Below are 13,900 nucleotides of genomic sequence, written 5' to 3'. Positions count from 1 at the left end.
TGTAATGACTGAGCCCACCTTTGACTTTAGCTATCTTGGAAAGCTTGAAAATAATGAAAGTGAATTCCTTTCCTGCCTCGTGAGATGTTGCTTGCAATATAAAAAGAGAAAGAAAACTAAAATAAATTTCCGCAAGGGAAATTACAGAAAAAAGAAATCTAAATAACGGTGTTATAGGTACTGTTTAAAGGGGACTTATTGTGCTATTATATTTATAGTTACACAAAGCTTTATAGTTCTTCCAGAATCTGCACCTATTCAGCTATATTTCCGCCCCTCTGTGACGTCACAAAGGACCGGTTTTACCTCGCCTTTTCAAACCTAGCATTTTGAGCCATCCCAAACTTCTTTCAGGACTGAAAATATCTCTCGTCAGGTAATAACTGAACTTTAACAATGGCGCTGATTTTCACAGAATCTGAACTCGTGTTCAATGAACATGTTCTTTTGAACTGTTCATGCACAGCACTGTATCTGATAGCAAATGGCCTGAACGAGTTGATGCAGGATTGGTATGCATTGGTTGAAAATTGAAGGACAATATAGGACAATAAACAGAGGATGATGATCATCTGGTTAGAATTTTATTAAGTATGAACAATAAGTGTGTGCAGTTTTCATGATGTCATTCCCCTCTAGTCTAGCACCCAGGCCTTGTGAAACCCATAGAGTAGTAGTCATATACATGACATCATCTGCCAGGCATTTGCAAGCAACCACGTAAACTGGATTTGATTAAAAGGCTCATGGGAACACCAACGCCCACCAGAAAAATATGCAGGAAACTCAACGTGTCATTACGAGGAATCAGGTTTAAAGTCAAAAGACGCACAGACAGAGTGTAAAAACATTTATTGTTGAATATATCATGTATTCACCAGTTGTGAGGTTTTATTTCCTTATGTTGAGTTGACACCTGTATTTGTTTTAAATCTCATGTACAAATACACTGCTGCAGTAGTTTGTGTTGCACACATATTAATAGAGTGCATGCACATTATATTTGAGATGTCACTTTACAATTATTATACTGTACATGAGTCAGATTATCGTTAACAAGCCCAACAAAAAGCTGCACTTTGCTGTGCGCCAGTCAAAAGGATGTGAGCATGGACAAAGCGTGCACAAACACACAGCACTCTGCCTTATAATTCATTTTCAAACAATGTGGCATTAGATGTTAAGATTTTTGGTCAAGAAGTGTTGATCTTCTTCCACACTGACAGTATTTACACGGTTCAAGTAGCTGCTGAATTAATATTTTTAGAGCCATCTGAAGAGCACATTAGTGTGCCTTAGGACGTTGGCCTTGAGGCACACAGCATGGCATGAAATAAATGCATACTAATAGGAGAATCTACTCAGTGTTAAGTGACAGTGTTTGTTTTCATTCATATAAATATTTCATGTGCCACTGCAATCTTAGCTGGACAGAGACTTCATTTTTATTAGGTTGATTTTTGCTAAGAAATGATGCAAAAACACTACCTAAGATGTGATAAGTCGTAATGACCAAACCCAAATCTAATATAAATATATGGTCCGAAATGAACGTGACACAATGCATCTGTTGGTCTTTGGCATGGTATAACATCTGAATGTCCACCTTTAAAAGCTCATCTGTTATACCTGTTCACTACAACATTACTAGCCTTTTCATTTTACAGTTATTAGTTTTCAACTCAATAGTTGGAATTGCCACTTGTTACAGGATGTTAGGAAAACAATCATGGCAAAATAGACAATATCAAAACGGCTAAAATATAACAATTTAGAAATATCAAACATTGCGCACTGATACTTTTGAAAGTAATTTCACTAGTGGGTGTGAGTCAGCATCGTTTGGTGAAACTGCAGCATCAGGCCAGCACTGACTGTAAGCCAAACACAAAGTAGCCGCACTTGCAGTCAAGCTTGGCTTTACAAGGCAACGCCAATACAGCAACATTGGAGCCAATAAACCTACATGTGACAGTATGTAGTGGGGATTTTCAGGTACGTGGTCCAGGCAAAACTATGACCATTCAGCGTGTGAATGGCTGTTGCCACTTTGCAAAAAAGTTCCATGAGATGATTGCTGAATCAATGTGTTAAGTTATTTCATGTGATGACATTATAGTATAAAAGAAGAACAGTAAAAATTTTGGACAGATTAAAGGCTCAAAACCTGGGAGCAGCTGAAACGGAAAGACTAAAAACTAATCCATGGTACACCTTCAATGACAACATCATAAACAAATACATGAGAGAGGGGGGCGAGTCATTCCAGTTATTTCTCTTCTCAGATGTACGTTCTTGTTGAGTGCGCCTTGCCCCACAGTTTGGCACAAGACTTGTTCCACACGGTGAGATGAGATCAGGGCACTGGCGGAAATGCTTCCACATGGCGAGATGAAGCGACAGGATTTGCTGGGAGACAGGTCTACAAGTCCCCTTCCACTCGCCTCCTGCGAACTGCAGAAAACACATTTCATTGATGTTTTGTATTCCTTCTACAAAAACTAAATGAAAGAAAAAAAAAAGTATAATCACATGCTGAACTACCACAACTTAGTTAGTTATCACTACATAAGTCAGGCAGCACGAGCCACGCGGTTAAAGTTGACACTCATTTCTACATCGTGCACCAGTGCAGAAAGTAAGATGGTGTCACTGCCACGCACACACACACACTAGTGTCCCCAAAAACAATGAAGAGAATTCAGTTATCTTTGATGCATTGACCACACCCATGCACCAGACCTGTGCTACTGCAGCTCTGACAGGAGGGGGAGCTAAAAGAGACAGCAGATCATTGGTGTCTAAGATTCTAAACCTGCTAAAATAACATTCACATCATACTATTGTCTAATGGGTACTCAAGGAAATTCAAACTTGAATGAGAACTGCTGTAGCCAAAGAAAATTATCCTGTGCCAATTATGGGGCGTCCAAAAACAGCAGAAAGTATGAAATCTTAACAGTTGGCAAGGAACATTATCGGTGAAACGGTAAGACAAACATGTAAAAATTATTAGCATTCTAGCAAAAAGTCACTACTGTTGGGAAACAGTGAAGGGATCATGTTGGAATTCATGTTTCCTTCACTGATCCACGGTCCCCTGTGCTGGAAGCACTCATGCAGCCCCAGACCATCATGCTTGCTTGCTTGACTGGAGCCAAGATACAATGATCATGGTGCTCATTTATGTTACCATCTTATTTATACAATGTCTGTCTGTTGAGTCTATACAGCTGTACAAAGTGTATTCACTACTGTAAACTATACTCAAATGTCATTTCTATAGTATATTCTCTTGAGGAGTATATTTTTAATAAAAAATGTTGCTGAAATGTGAGGGGTAAATGTTAAGGAAGATACTGTAACTTTTACAAGAGATTTTCCATAAAGATAAATAGGTTAAAGGATAAATATTTGCTTAAGATCATGCTGTCGGCAAGGGGAAAAAGGACCCTTACAAAGACACTGGCTTGGACCAGAAACTGTAAACAGGGGTGAACTATTGATCTCAGATGAGAACTGAAGAATAGTTTCTGCAAAAACTGATCAAATAAACAATGTTTGCATGTTGGTAACAGGCCAAAGACACCACAGAAATGAGCAGATCCCAAATTATGGGATAAAATTCTGTTTTTTTTTTTTTACTGTTTAACATCCATTAGCAAACAATACAAATAGAGTATGATAAGTGGACTGTGGACTCCATTGATATCTCACTTTTTTCCATGACATACTCCCTCTGACTTCATGTAATGAGCTGATTTTGTGTGCAGGTTGCAACACGTTGGTAAGTGATGTGTACATGCATGTGTGCTACAAACCCAGGTCGTTGTTCTTGGTGATGGCAGCAGCAGCTCTAGAACGCGGTCCTTGCTTGGTGAAGTGGTAGCCAAACTTCACTATGCTGTTGTTCTCTTCCAACATTTTAGCTATCTCCATCTCAACATTGGTACCCAGCTGCTGCCTCTGAAATACACATAGTATAAAAGAGCATCAGAATAAGAACTTCAGTCTAGTGAAGGGGCACTTCACTACATTTCAAACACTTTCTTACTTGGAAAAGTATGTAAGCTTTGCAAGTTTCCGTTTTATTCATGGCTTACTTTTGACTATTTTAAGTGATGTGTAATTTTAACAACCACAATGACCTGAAAAAGACGAGCCGACTAGCTGACTGAACATCATCCCTCACGTTGAAAACTTTGTGTTGGCATCAATGTGCTCCTTATGGGCACTTACCTGGTTATCTATCTTGATCTCTGTGAGTGTGTCATTGTCTCGCAGCGCATCAATCAGCACCTGCATCCCTGCACCAGTGATGAAGTTCGACTCCAAGTTCAAACTTCGCAGCGTTTTGTTTTCCCTCAGCATTTCACTGAACGCCTGGAATTACAACACTAGGAAGGTGAACACAAGAGTTTCTCGTGTTGGGAGAAGCCAATTGAAGACAATAGACAATTGCTGCTCACCACTGCAATGGGGTCGTTACTCCGTGTGGCGGCCATGCTGAACTTGGTAACTCGTGTGTTCTTCTCCATGGCTTTTGCAAAGTCTTTGAGTGTGGGGATGGGAATGTTCTGGATCAAGCAATAAAAATAGATGAAACAAGCAAATACCAGTATAAAGACCTGTGATCTTTTTTTTCGGATATAATGTACCTTAATGTTATTGAGGTTGACCTCTGTTAGGGAGGCATCATTGCTTTTAATCCTGTTTAGCGTTTCATCTACATTTGTGGGATTGGGTGGCTCATCAAATACGGGGTTCATCTTCTCCCCTTTAACCACATCTTGAAATAAAAAACCAAAATGACTGGATTAATCCACAGAGAATACAAAGATGAATGCGTGCAATTTGACTGTTGTACTTACTGTTGTAACCTTCTTTTGCTCCTGTGCCATCGTATGTCTGATTGCTGGTTACAAGCGTGTGGACACCCAGGATTGCTGCAAAGAAAAGCAGGCTTAAAAGGGCTGGACATGCACAGGCATGTTTCTTAAAGAAGTATATCATATGTGGAATGATTTACATTAGAATACAACAAAAGATGGAGCCACATTGAGATTTGGCGTGATAGCAGAGACAGAGGAACAGAATGCTTTGTTCCTTGACCCTTTAAAGATGTGATGAAGTCTTACCTGCAAGATCACAGAGTTCTGTATCTGTGGCGCTGGAAAGGGCTTCCTCTAATTCCGGGTCGAGAGTTGTGACATCCTCCTGCCGTGTTTCTATTGGCTTCTGTTTCGGAATAAAAATTTTGCCTAGGAAAAGAAAGGAAAGATAGCGACAAAAAGGAGATGATTACATCCTTGTAAAAGTGGACATAATAAAATATTTTAAAAAACAGATTAATCACGGCGGATAAAAGTTTTACTTGTCAGTTAATGTTCCAGGACCACAAAAGCCGTTTTTAGGTTTTTTAAGTTTCTCATCTTGCCTCATGCTTCTATCATGAGACTACATGGTTGCCAAGTGCTGTTTGTGTTTTATTTTGGAAAGTAGCCCACAACTCATCACAATAATTCAAAATTCTATTTGTTGTTTCACTGGTAAAATAAATGAAGAATAGATTAAAAAAGGTTTGCTTGCTGTCTTCAGTAGTGAAATATTTTTTGACAGGATTACAAACAATTGGAATGTTCTCCTGCGACAACATTCCACAATCCTCAGTTCAGATAAGGGTAAAAAGTCAGCAGGGCATGGTATTGCCATGGTAACCAAGAAGAAGGAAGGAAGTCATGAACAATAAGTGGTTTGTAATCTTGACTGTACTACTGGGGTGTCAAACACTGTATCATGGGAGGCGGGGCCCTGTGTGTGCCACCCACTCCCAATCTTCATGTCAAAACAGGCCCCTTCCCACTGCTTCCTCCCCTGAAAGTCAGTCATGCCAGTGAAATTGCTCCAACTGATCTGTTCTGGCACTTCCTGAAGTCAACAACAGTAAGTAGAGTCATCAGGCTCCATCCTGTGCCAGTTCATGTGGAGAAACATTTAGTCCTTCTCAGAGAGATCTGATTTACAGACGCAAAATCCAAATAATCGCCGTTTATTGTGCGTCATGCACTAAATTTGAAAAGATGCAATAGACAAGATTGACTTACCAGGAAATTCTGATATTAGCCAAGAATTAAATAGTTTTAGTGCAAAGAAGATTATTTAACAAACAAGAAAATGATTAACCCACATCAGTTAGACACGAATACACCATCCATATGCCACAAACTCAACTGTGAGTTTATAGGAATTTAAAGTGGGCATAGTATGCTAATTTTTTGGCCCTTTGTATCGAGTTGTGGACTCCTATAAAGCAGATACACATGATAACCAGCACAGAAAGTGTTCTAATTCTTCCAGAATCTGCACCTATTCACCTGTATTCCTTTGAATTTCATGGTTCGCGATCCCTTTCGAGGCATTGCCAGCAAGTAAACAGCAGAGCAGCGCTTGAGGGAAGGCGGGGGAGGCAGAGCTTGGAGGAGGGCAGAGAGTTCATATATAAAGGAACTCGGCCCCTCTGTGATGTCACAAAGGCGCAGTTTTACCACACCTTTTGAAACATCTCAAACTTCTTTCAGGGCTCACTTCCAAATGCACAAACTTCATTATCTGAAACGTTGGCATCGTTTAACATGAATACAACATTCTAACTACATTTATAGGTCAGAAAAGTGGAAAAAGCATAATAGGTCGCCTTTGTTGCAACAGCCTGACATAATTTGCTATGATTGCCATGGCTTTTAAGGTTTGTTTTAATGCAGTCAGCAGGGGGTGAAAAAAGGGGAAGTGTGTGCAACATTCCCCATGATTACTACAATGAATCAAGTTTTCCATGTCGTCATAGGACATGCACACATCCACATATGGGACGCATTAGGTCTAACTGGCTTGTGTGGGTTCAGGGAGGATGTCAAGATGTCACCTCTGTACTTCCTCTCTATTAACTGAGAGAGCATTTAAACTTTAAAAAGAGAAGAGGAGAATTCCTACGGGAAGTGCTAGCTAGCCGTTACTCTCCTGTTACATACTTTGTGGCCACTCCCTCTTCAGTTATACAGTTCTTCATACGTATGTGTAGCAAAACTTGTTTAAAGAGATGTGGTCCTTATTATGGGGTGGCAGAATAATTTAATTATACGTTATTTTAAGTTAATTCTAACTATGATGATTCTTTTGCTTTGGACAACTTGATGCCATCACTGCTCAAGCAACACTTCTGGTGTTTAATTCCCTGACTTTTCTTTAGAGCCTCGAGTTAAAATGTTTGATAGAATATTGAATGTTATTACACAACATCTCTCACAGTGGTGTAAAAATAGATTATTTTTGTGTGTGGATCTGAAACCAACCCACACCATCAGATATCCCGAGAATAAGTGTCAACCTGAGACTTGAGGGTAAGATTAGCATGTAAAGTTAACTTTTTATAACTTAGATTACAAAAATAAGCATTTGCCCACACAGTTATTCTTGACACAAAACCAATGATTTTATCCCTTTAAAAGCCTCTTCTTTTGACCCTCTACGTGTGTGTTGGTGCTCCCCCGCACCGCAAAGCCATCATGTTGCGTAAGAGTGGAGAAGCATTAGTAATACTTGCAAAGACAGCACGAGAGTAATTACAGATGCATGTCTCTAATCTACTACCACATTCTGCATGTCAATACTGTTGTCAACCAACTTGGACAGAGATTGGTTAAAGTGTTAAACAGGATGCAGCTCTTTTCATGACTTTGTTATGAGATGGATCCAACAAGCACACACCTTTCTTCTCTCCAGTGAAGGGTACAATATCATCTCTGTCCTTGTACTCCATGGCCTCCTTCTCCAGATATTTGAGGAGACCTTCTCTGTCAAATGTTCCTGTGGCTTTTTTTGTTGTCTGGTCCTTCTGACGCAAACCCGCAGGAAGCAGAGCATTCTGAGAGGGACAAAAGACACACCATACATCTATGTTTTCTTACAGATACAGTTGAGGTGCTGGGTGTGGGGGGGATTTAAGTACTTCAAGTTCCCCTCTTCTCACAAGCTTAACCTCCAATCACCACTGAGCACTGACCTCTGGGTCCATCTCCTCCAGGGCTGACTCCAGCTGTTTGAGCTCATCCGCCGACAGATTGTTAAGAATCTCATCTTCATCCAGATCCTTGTATTTGTCAAGGTCCTTTTTGAAAGACAACGTCATGATGCTCGCTGTTGCTTGCCAGACCACAATGAACGGGAGACTGCAACCACACTTTCAACGTCTTGGCCTCGTTTCTCCAAACCAGAGGAAAGGCTACCTGAAAACAAAAATCAAAGATTCATGATGTCATAAAAAGACACACAATTGTCGTCATTAATCTCTTTAGTGACTGTTTTTTTTTTTTAATTTATTCAATACAGAGACGTCATTCAATTGCAAATCTATTCATTTTCATTCCTTTGATTCCAGCCACTAGTTTGCCATTCAAACTGCCCAATGTGCATGACTGGTTTATGCAAAAAGAAATGTCATTAGCCTAGAGGGCAATTAATACTGAGTTTTATGATTCTATGAATCCTAGTAACAATGCCTGGGCAACATGTGACTTAACCAGAAAAGAAATCTGAACATTTCTGTTTAGATGGTTACAATACTATTTTAGTTGTGAGGGTTTTGTGAATCCATCAATCCAGCTATAGCATTTCTACTGCGTTCTGAGGTTTTGTGAATCATGATTTTTTAGGACATTGCCGTATGAAGAGAAGTCTTAATGCACTGAACATGTACATGTACCCCATAGGAATGCACTGGATTAATATAGCGTGTTTCAGGATACCCAAAGCGCTTCGCCCAAGTAGACTGTGCCTCAACTTTTATTCATATGAAAATACCAGCAGAAAAAAGTTTTGGTCAATGTTCAGCTCACTCTTGTGAAACAATACTTGACCACAGCTGCGCTGCATGTAAATGCGCTGTGCAGTGACGCAACACACAGCTGGAACAAAGGAACAACTTTCTCAGACAAATCAACTAACTGCTGCTGTGGAGACTGCTAAGACCAATTTGGCCTTATTGTCATTCACTTGAAAGGCAAATAAATTCAAGTCTTATTTCATCAGATGCACTGAATCTTGTACTATACATGTGACATCACAGGACTAATTTTAGGTGTAGCAGTAGCATTATAAAAAGGTGTGTAAAATGATGAATTAAGTTTAGAGAGGAGTCTGGGAGCGAATGTATACTACAATATATGAAACATGGTGGTGAGACCCAAGTTTTCAGTTCACTCTCCCACGCCACAGTTGGAACACAACATGACCTCATAATTTCCAGATTCCCCTGCAGCAGTCCACAGATGTAGTTAGTGCTATTCCCTCACTGACACTCATTATATAGACATTTAACCCTTAACTGTCTTAAATGGTTTTTTTCACATAATAAACAGAAGTATTTCACTGCACTAAAGCAAGACTTTCTATCTGGCCGTTGCGTAAAACACCATCCTCAACCTAAATAATTCATTCTAATGGTGGTCAGGCAAAAACCACTGTAAACACTATGACAGCAGGAAAAATCCTCAACTGTGAGGTTTAGTAAAATTCTTTAAACATTTCTGGCAGTTTCCTCGGTGCTGCCTGAATTATTTCCCCACTTGTATAGGGTTTCCTGAACAGTGTATAGCTCCTCCCCTCCACAATTCAGCCTCTGTCCCGGTCTAACTCGTCCCCTCGCCTGCTCCATTAAACCACCACAGCAAACACATTATAGCTGAAATGGTTGGATTGTCCCATCAGGGGCATTTAAATGCCAGCGTTGCCGGCAGATAAAACTTCCAAGTCAAATATCAACGCTGATGACTTTAATCAAAGCATTCAACAGCAATCATATCGCTCAGATAATACAGTATTAATCTAAAAGCTTGAGGTCTAATCTGAAGCATCCAAATGATTTGCTATGTGGTTCGGAAAAGTAACAAATCTGGATTTGGATTGCGTTTCCATCACAAACTGCACAGTTGTAATGGCACACCAGAAGGCAATCTCACCTTCTTTCTTTTGAAAGTGCACAGTCCATTTCAATGATGTTGGTACCTTTAATACATATCTCTGCTAAGTAAACAAGGCGGTTGTTTGGAGGTCAACTGAGATGTCTTGGTACATGGAAATAACAATCAGTGTGACTAAGATGATACCTTCATTTTAATATAATATCACAAAAGCCCCAAATGTTGGGTATGTTTGAATGATCCTTATTTATACAAATCCGCAAGACCAACTAAAACACTAAGACATATACCATAAAAAATAAAGACATAAATGAATGGGCGTCATCATGTATATTAATACTAGTGCAGTCATACATTTTTATTATTATATAACCACTGAAAGGAGTATAGAGTAAAAGTGTGATGTTGTTTCTGGCCAGGATTTAGAGAAAGTGAAGTAGCTCGGTTGGGACAGAAATAAGCCACACACACACACACACACACGTGTGCACTCGCATATAATGCTCTTATGACAAGATGAGCCCAAAATAAGACTTATTATCCTCTTTTCTCAAAAACAGTTTCTACTTCCTACTTCCTGCAGAAATAAGTCAACATGTTTTAAACAATAGCCAGTGCTTACAATGAGGCCCAGACGTTCAGAAAGGAGAGAAATTATGCATGTGACAGATATAATGTTGTGAGGGGCGAAGGGGTGAAGACACTAGGGCAAGAGGTTCCATTAGTCCAGTCTGATTGATTCCATTCCACTTCTCATCTCGGCGAATCCAAGCCAATAAGACTGCAAACCTACTGTAACTGCGCTAGCCACTCACCTTGTTATTTTGTCCTCTGTGACACCAACCTAATTGTTACTGACTGACATGTATACATTTACATTTATTTTTTGATTATTTGGACCACCATAGAAAGATTTGGTGCCATCTGTTCACCCTCGCTGACAAATACGTTACAGTAGGAATGTCTGAGTGGCATGCGATTAAAACTTAGTACAACGATGGATTTTCAATAAATGTGTCGGTTTTAAAATACAGGCACTATAAACCTCTTCCAAAATTTCACCTCAATGAGTCCCAATTTTGGATGCCATCCAGTAGTACATTGGGCAGAAGTCATAGAATAACAGATTATTATTTTTTTTAAATGCTGCCCAATGGCGGACTACGGCAGTGAAGTGAAAGATGCACCAGAATATTTGAAATCAAAAGTGTGGTCACTTTGGCCTTTATTGCATGCATGATACAATGCTGACTTTGATATTAGATATACATTGATGCGTATATTGTCTTTAGAGCTCAGGACACATGTTTTTTTTAATTGTCTGTGTATGTACACTGCGTGTACTGTATATTACTAGGACAGGATCGCAGAGCAACATGTTATGAGTGAAACCACCAGACAGTTCTTTCATCAGTACAGGGATGGCATGCGCTACTTTAAATGTGGAAAGAGCCTAAATAAAGAACAAAATCCATCTGATGAACAGGAAGTACTGACAGCTTATTCCATCCATCTGGCCCAGTAATATGCTATTCATCATTCCAACCATTCTGCTCTATTTTATTTCCCATGTCTATCCTGCACTGGCGCTGGCTTCAAGCAACATGGAACAATGAAGGCAGATTGTAAGAGAAGGTCTGATCAAAATGGCTGAAAGGGATTTTTTCTTTTTTGGAAGATGCTGAAGAATATGTCACATTTAATATTTTTACACTTAAAAAGTAACAAACATTTATTTGAAGAAAAATATACCTGCAAACATGTCCTTGCAATGGCTTGGCAATGACAAAGCAGGAAGTGGGATGTTTCTCAAAAAAAGCATGCATGATTGGTATACTCCCCTGTTCAAGCTGCACACTGGAGACACACACCACATTATTATATAATAAGACATGCTTTTAGGAACTTGGCCTACACTCAAAATGGCGAGTTTAAAAATAATTTAAGTAAAGACACTGCTTAAAATAACTATACTAGCTATTACAGTGGAAACTGCAAATTGGAACACCCTTACAGGCAGAAGTTGAACTGACCACAATTGTTGGCAAAAATATGCCCACAAAACAAATCAGGAGGCATCAGCATATTGCACGACACTTCAGCAAATCTAACTTCATTCAGTTGAGTAAGTGTCTAAAGCAGGGGTGGGCAAACTACGGCTTGGGGGCCACGTGTAGCCCACCAAGTGTTTGAATCCGGACCGCCAGTTGCTTTCTAAGTATTTCAACTTTTAACATACAAATTGGCAGCATGACTTGCAAGTCAGATGTCTTATTTAGTAAAAAATAAATAAAAACTGCAAAATTAAATTACATAGTTTGATGTTTAAAGTTCTTCTGATACAGCTGATAGTATAACGCTTGTAACACACACAATTGTGTGTGTGTGTGTGTGTTAAATACATGTTCTGCCCCCCGGACAATTTTGTTAACTCAATGCAGACCACGAGCCAAAATATTTGCCCACGCCTGGTCTAAAGGATTAACTACATTAAGTGTGTTTTAATGTTTACATTCCAGTCACACACATCCTCTCTTTACACAATTCACCACAGTTAACGTGGAGTACATCATTTGTTGTAGTACTGCACAGTGATTAACGTCTTTTTACTCTTGTATGATATTTATGAATATTAAAAACAATGCATAAATTGAACCACCTTGAAAAGGTCTTCCTTTGCACGTCCTTAAGCAATATGCCACTGTCTTATTACACAGAAGTGAACTTCCTTGTTACGATTTGGGAATGTTAAAATGTTACTTGCCATTTACTTAATCTGTGTCTGGATTTTTATCAGTGTTGTTGGCTATTAGATATTCTACTACAATGAGCAGGTTTATTTTTCAGATGCATGCAGGCCATACAATCTGTAGAGCCGGTTTATCTGCAATACAACACTGCAGGTGTGGCGGCCACTAACACCGCAATTGTGATGTCAGCATGCACATTCCTGTCTTGCAGGTACAAAAGCCATCTCACAGCTTCCAAGACTATCAGCTGAAAGCTCACTTTCCCCAACAACCACCCACCGAAATACAAGGGCCACACCCCACCTTCACTACTCAGACCAGATTACCTATTGAACACAAAGCCATTTGCTGCCCTTCTAGTTGACGGGAGGAGCCCGGGTGCGTCTAAAATACCGAAACCATTGTTACAGACGAAAACTGTGTTTACAAAACAAAACGTTGTTTACAACCGAAATTAAATCAGATACATGGTAAAGAGTGATTTGCTAAAATAAAACTAAATACAGGCAAATACCAGAATAGCTAGGTGCAACATGAGCTGTTGTGATTACCATAATGCCAAATTGTATTCTAGATGCAAGTTAACGTACATGCTGTGACTGAAATACTTTCATCCATCTCCTCGCCACGGTGTTTATAATGATCCCACCGACAGTAAACATTGTCAGTAGAGATTGCTGTATTATATATGGGATTCGCAGTTTACGTAACATTGCGGGGCATGCCCATTTAGTGCTTGGAACGAACATTTAATGCAGAACGCCATTAGAAACAGCCAGATAGCTAGCAGGCTAACATTTACAGTTGACTCAACAGTGCTAATGGTTGAAGCTAGCGTTTCCAGCTCGAGGGCACACATACAGGTGGCAGTGGGTACAACGATGTGGCAGCGTATTCAACCTTTAGTGTATATTTTTTTTATATCAAGGCACATCGCTTTGGCAACTTACCTGAGGATGATGAAACTCAGTCAATGGTAACCGGACTTCCTTGAGAGAACGGAGTCTTCAGCGTTTGATTTCTAACTCAGCCCAAGGGCGGTAACACGGGAAGCGAGTGCCGCATACTCGCTGACGGACGTGCAATTGCAACCAATAAACATGGAGCTTACACGATTCTTAACCAATAGTCGAGGAGAGACCGCCCATGTAGTTAAAAACAGACATTCTGCAAGTA

The 13,900-nt window shown here is 39.7% G+C and overlaps 1 protein-coding gene across 1 annotated transcript; it reads right to left on the bottom strand.

Annotated features, from left to right (window-relative positions):
• Positions 1–837: 837 nt before the first annotated feature.
• Positions 838–13,815, bottom strand: tmod2 (tropomodulin 2). The gene is made up of 10 exons (XM_058088851.1): positions 13,675–13,815; positions 8,060–8,282; positions 7,765–7,921; positions 5,139–5,261; positions 4,872–4,946; positions 4,659–4,789; positions 4,470–4,577; positions 4,240–4,383; positions 3,822–3,966; positions 838–2,454 (listed from the first exon to the last, which is right to left on the bottom strand). Exons 2-10 carry the CDS (start codon positions 8,183–8,185, stop codon positions 2,423–2,425), a joined length of 1,041 nt encoding a protein of 346 aa, XP_057944834.1. The 5' UTR covers positions 8,186–8,282; positions 13,675–13,815; the 3' UTR covers positions 838–2,422.
• Positions 13,816–13,900: the final 85 nt, after the last annotated feature.

The sequence above is a fragment of the Doryrhamphus excisus genome, chromosome 12 (genome assembly GCF_030265055.1).
Source record: "Doryrhamphus excisus isolate RoL2022-K1 chromosome 12, RoL_Dexc_1.0, whole genome shotgun sequence".
Lineage (NCBI taxonomy): Eukaryota > Metazoa > Chordata > Actinopteri > Syngnathiformes > Syngnathidae > Doryrhamphus > Doryrhamphus excisus.
Note: the sequence above shows the minus strand (reverse complement) of the source record. Positions and strands in the feature narration are given on the sequence as shown.

Bases quoted from the DNA above. Each gene is read 5' to 3' on its own strand.
- tmod2 (XM_058088851.1), bottom strand. From the start codon at position 8,185: ATGACGTTGTCTTTCAAAAAGGACCTTGACAAATACAAGGATCTGGAT. The intron at 4,578-4,658 runs GTACATTATATC...TGCTTGATCCAG, and splicing joins TCAACCTCAATAACATTAAG to AACATTCCCATCCCCACACT. The intron at 3,967-4,239 runs GTAAGTGCCCAT...TGTGTATTTCAG, and splicing joins AGATCAAGATAGATAACCAG to AGGCAGCAGCTGGGTACCAA.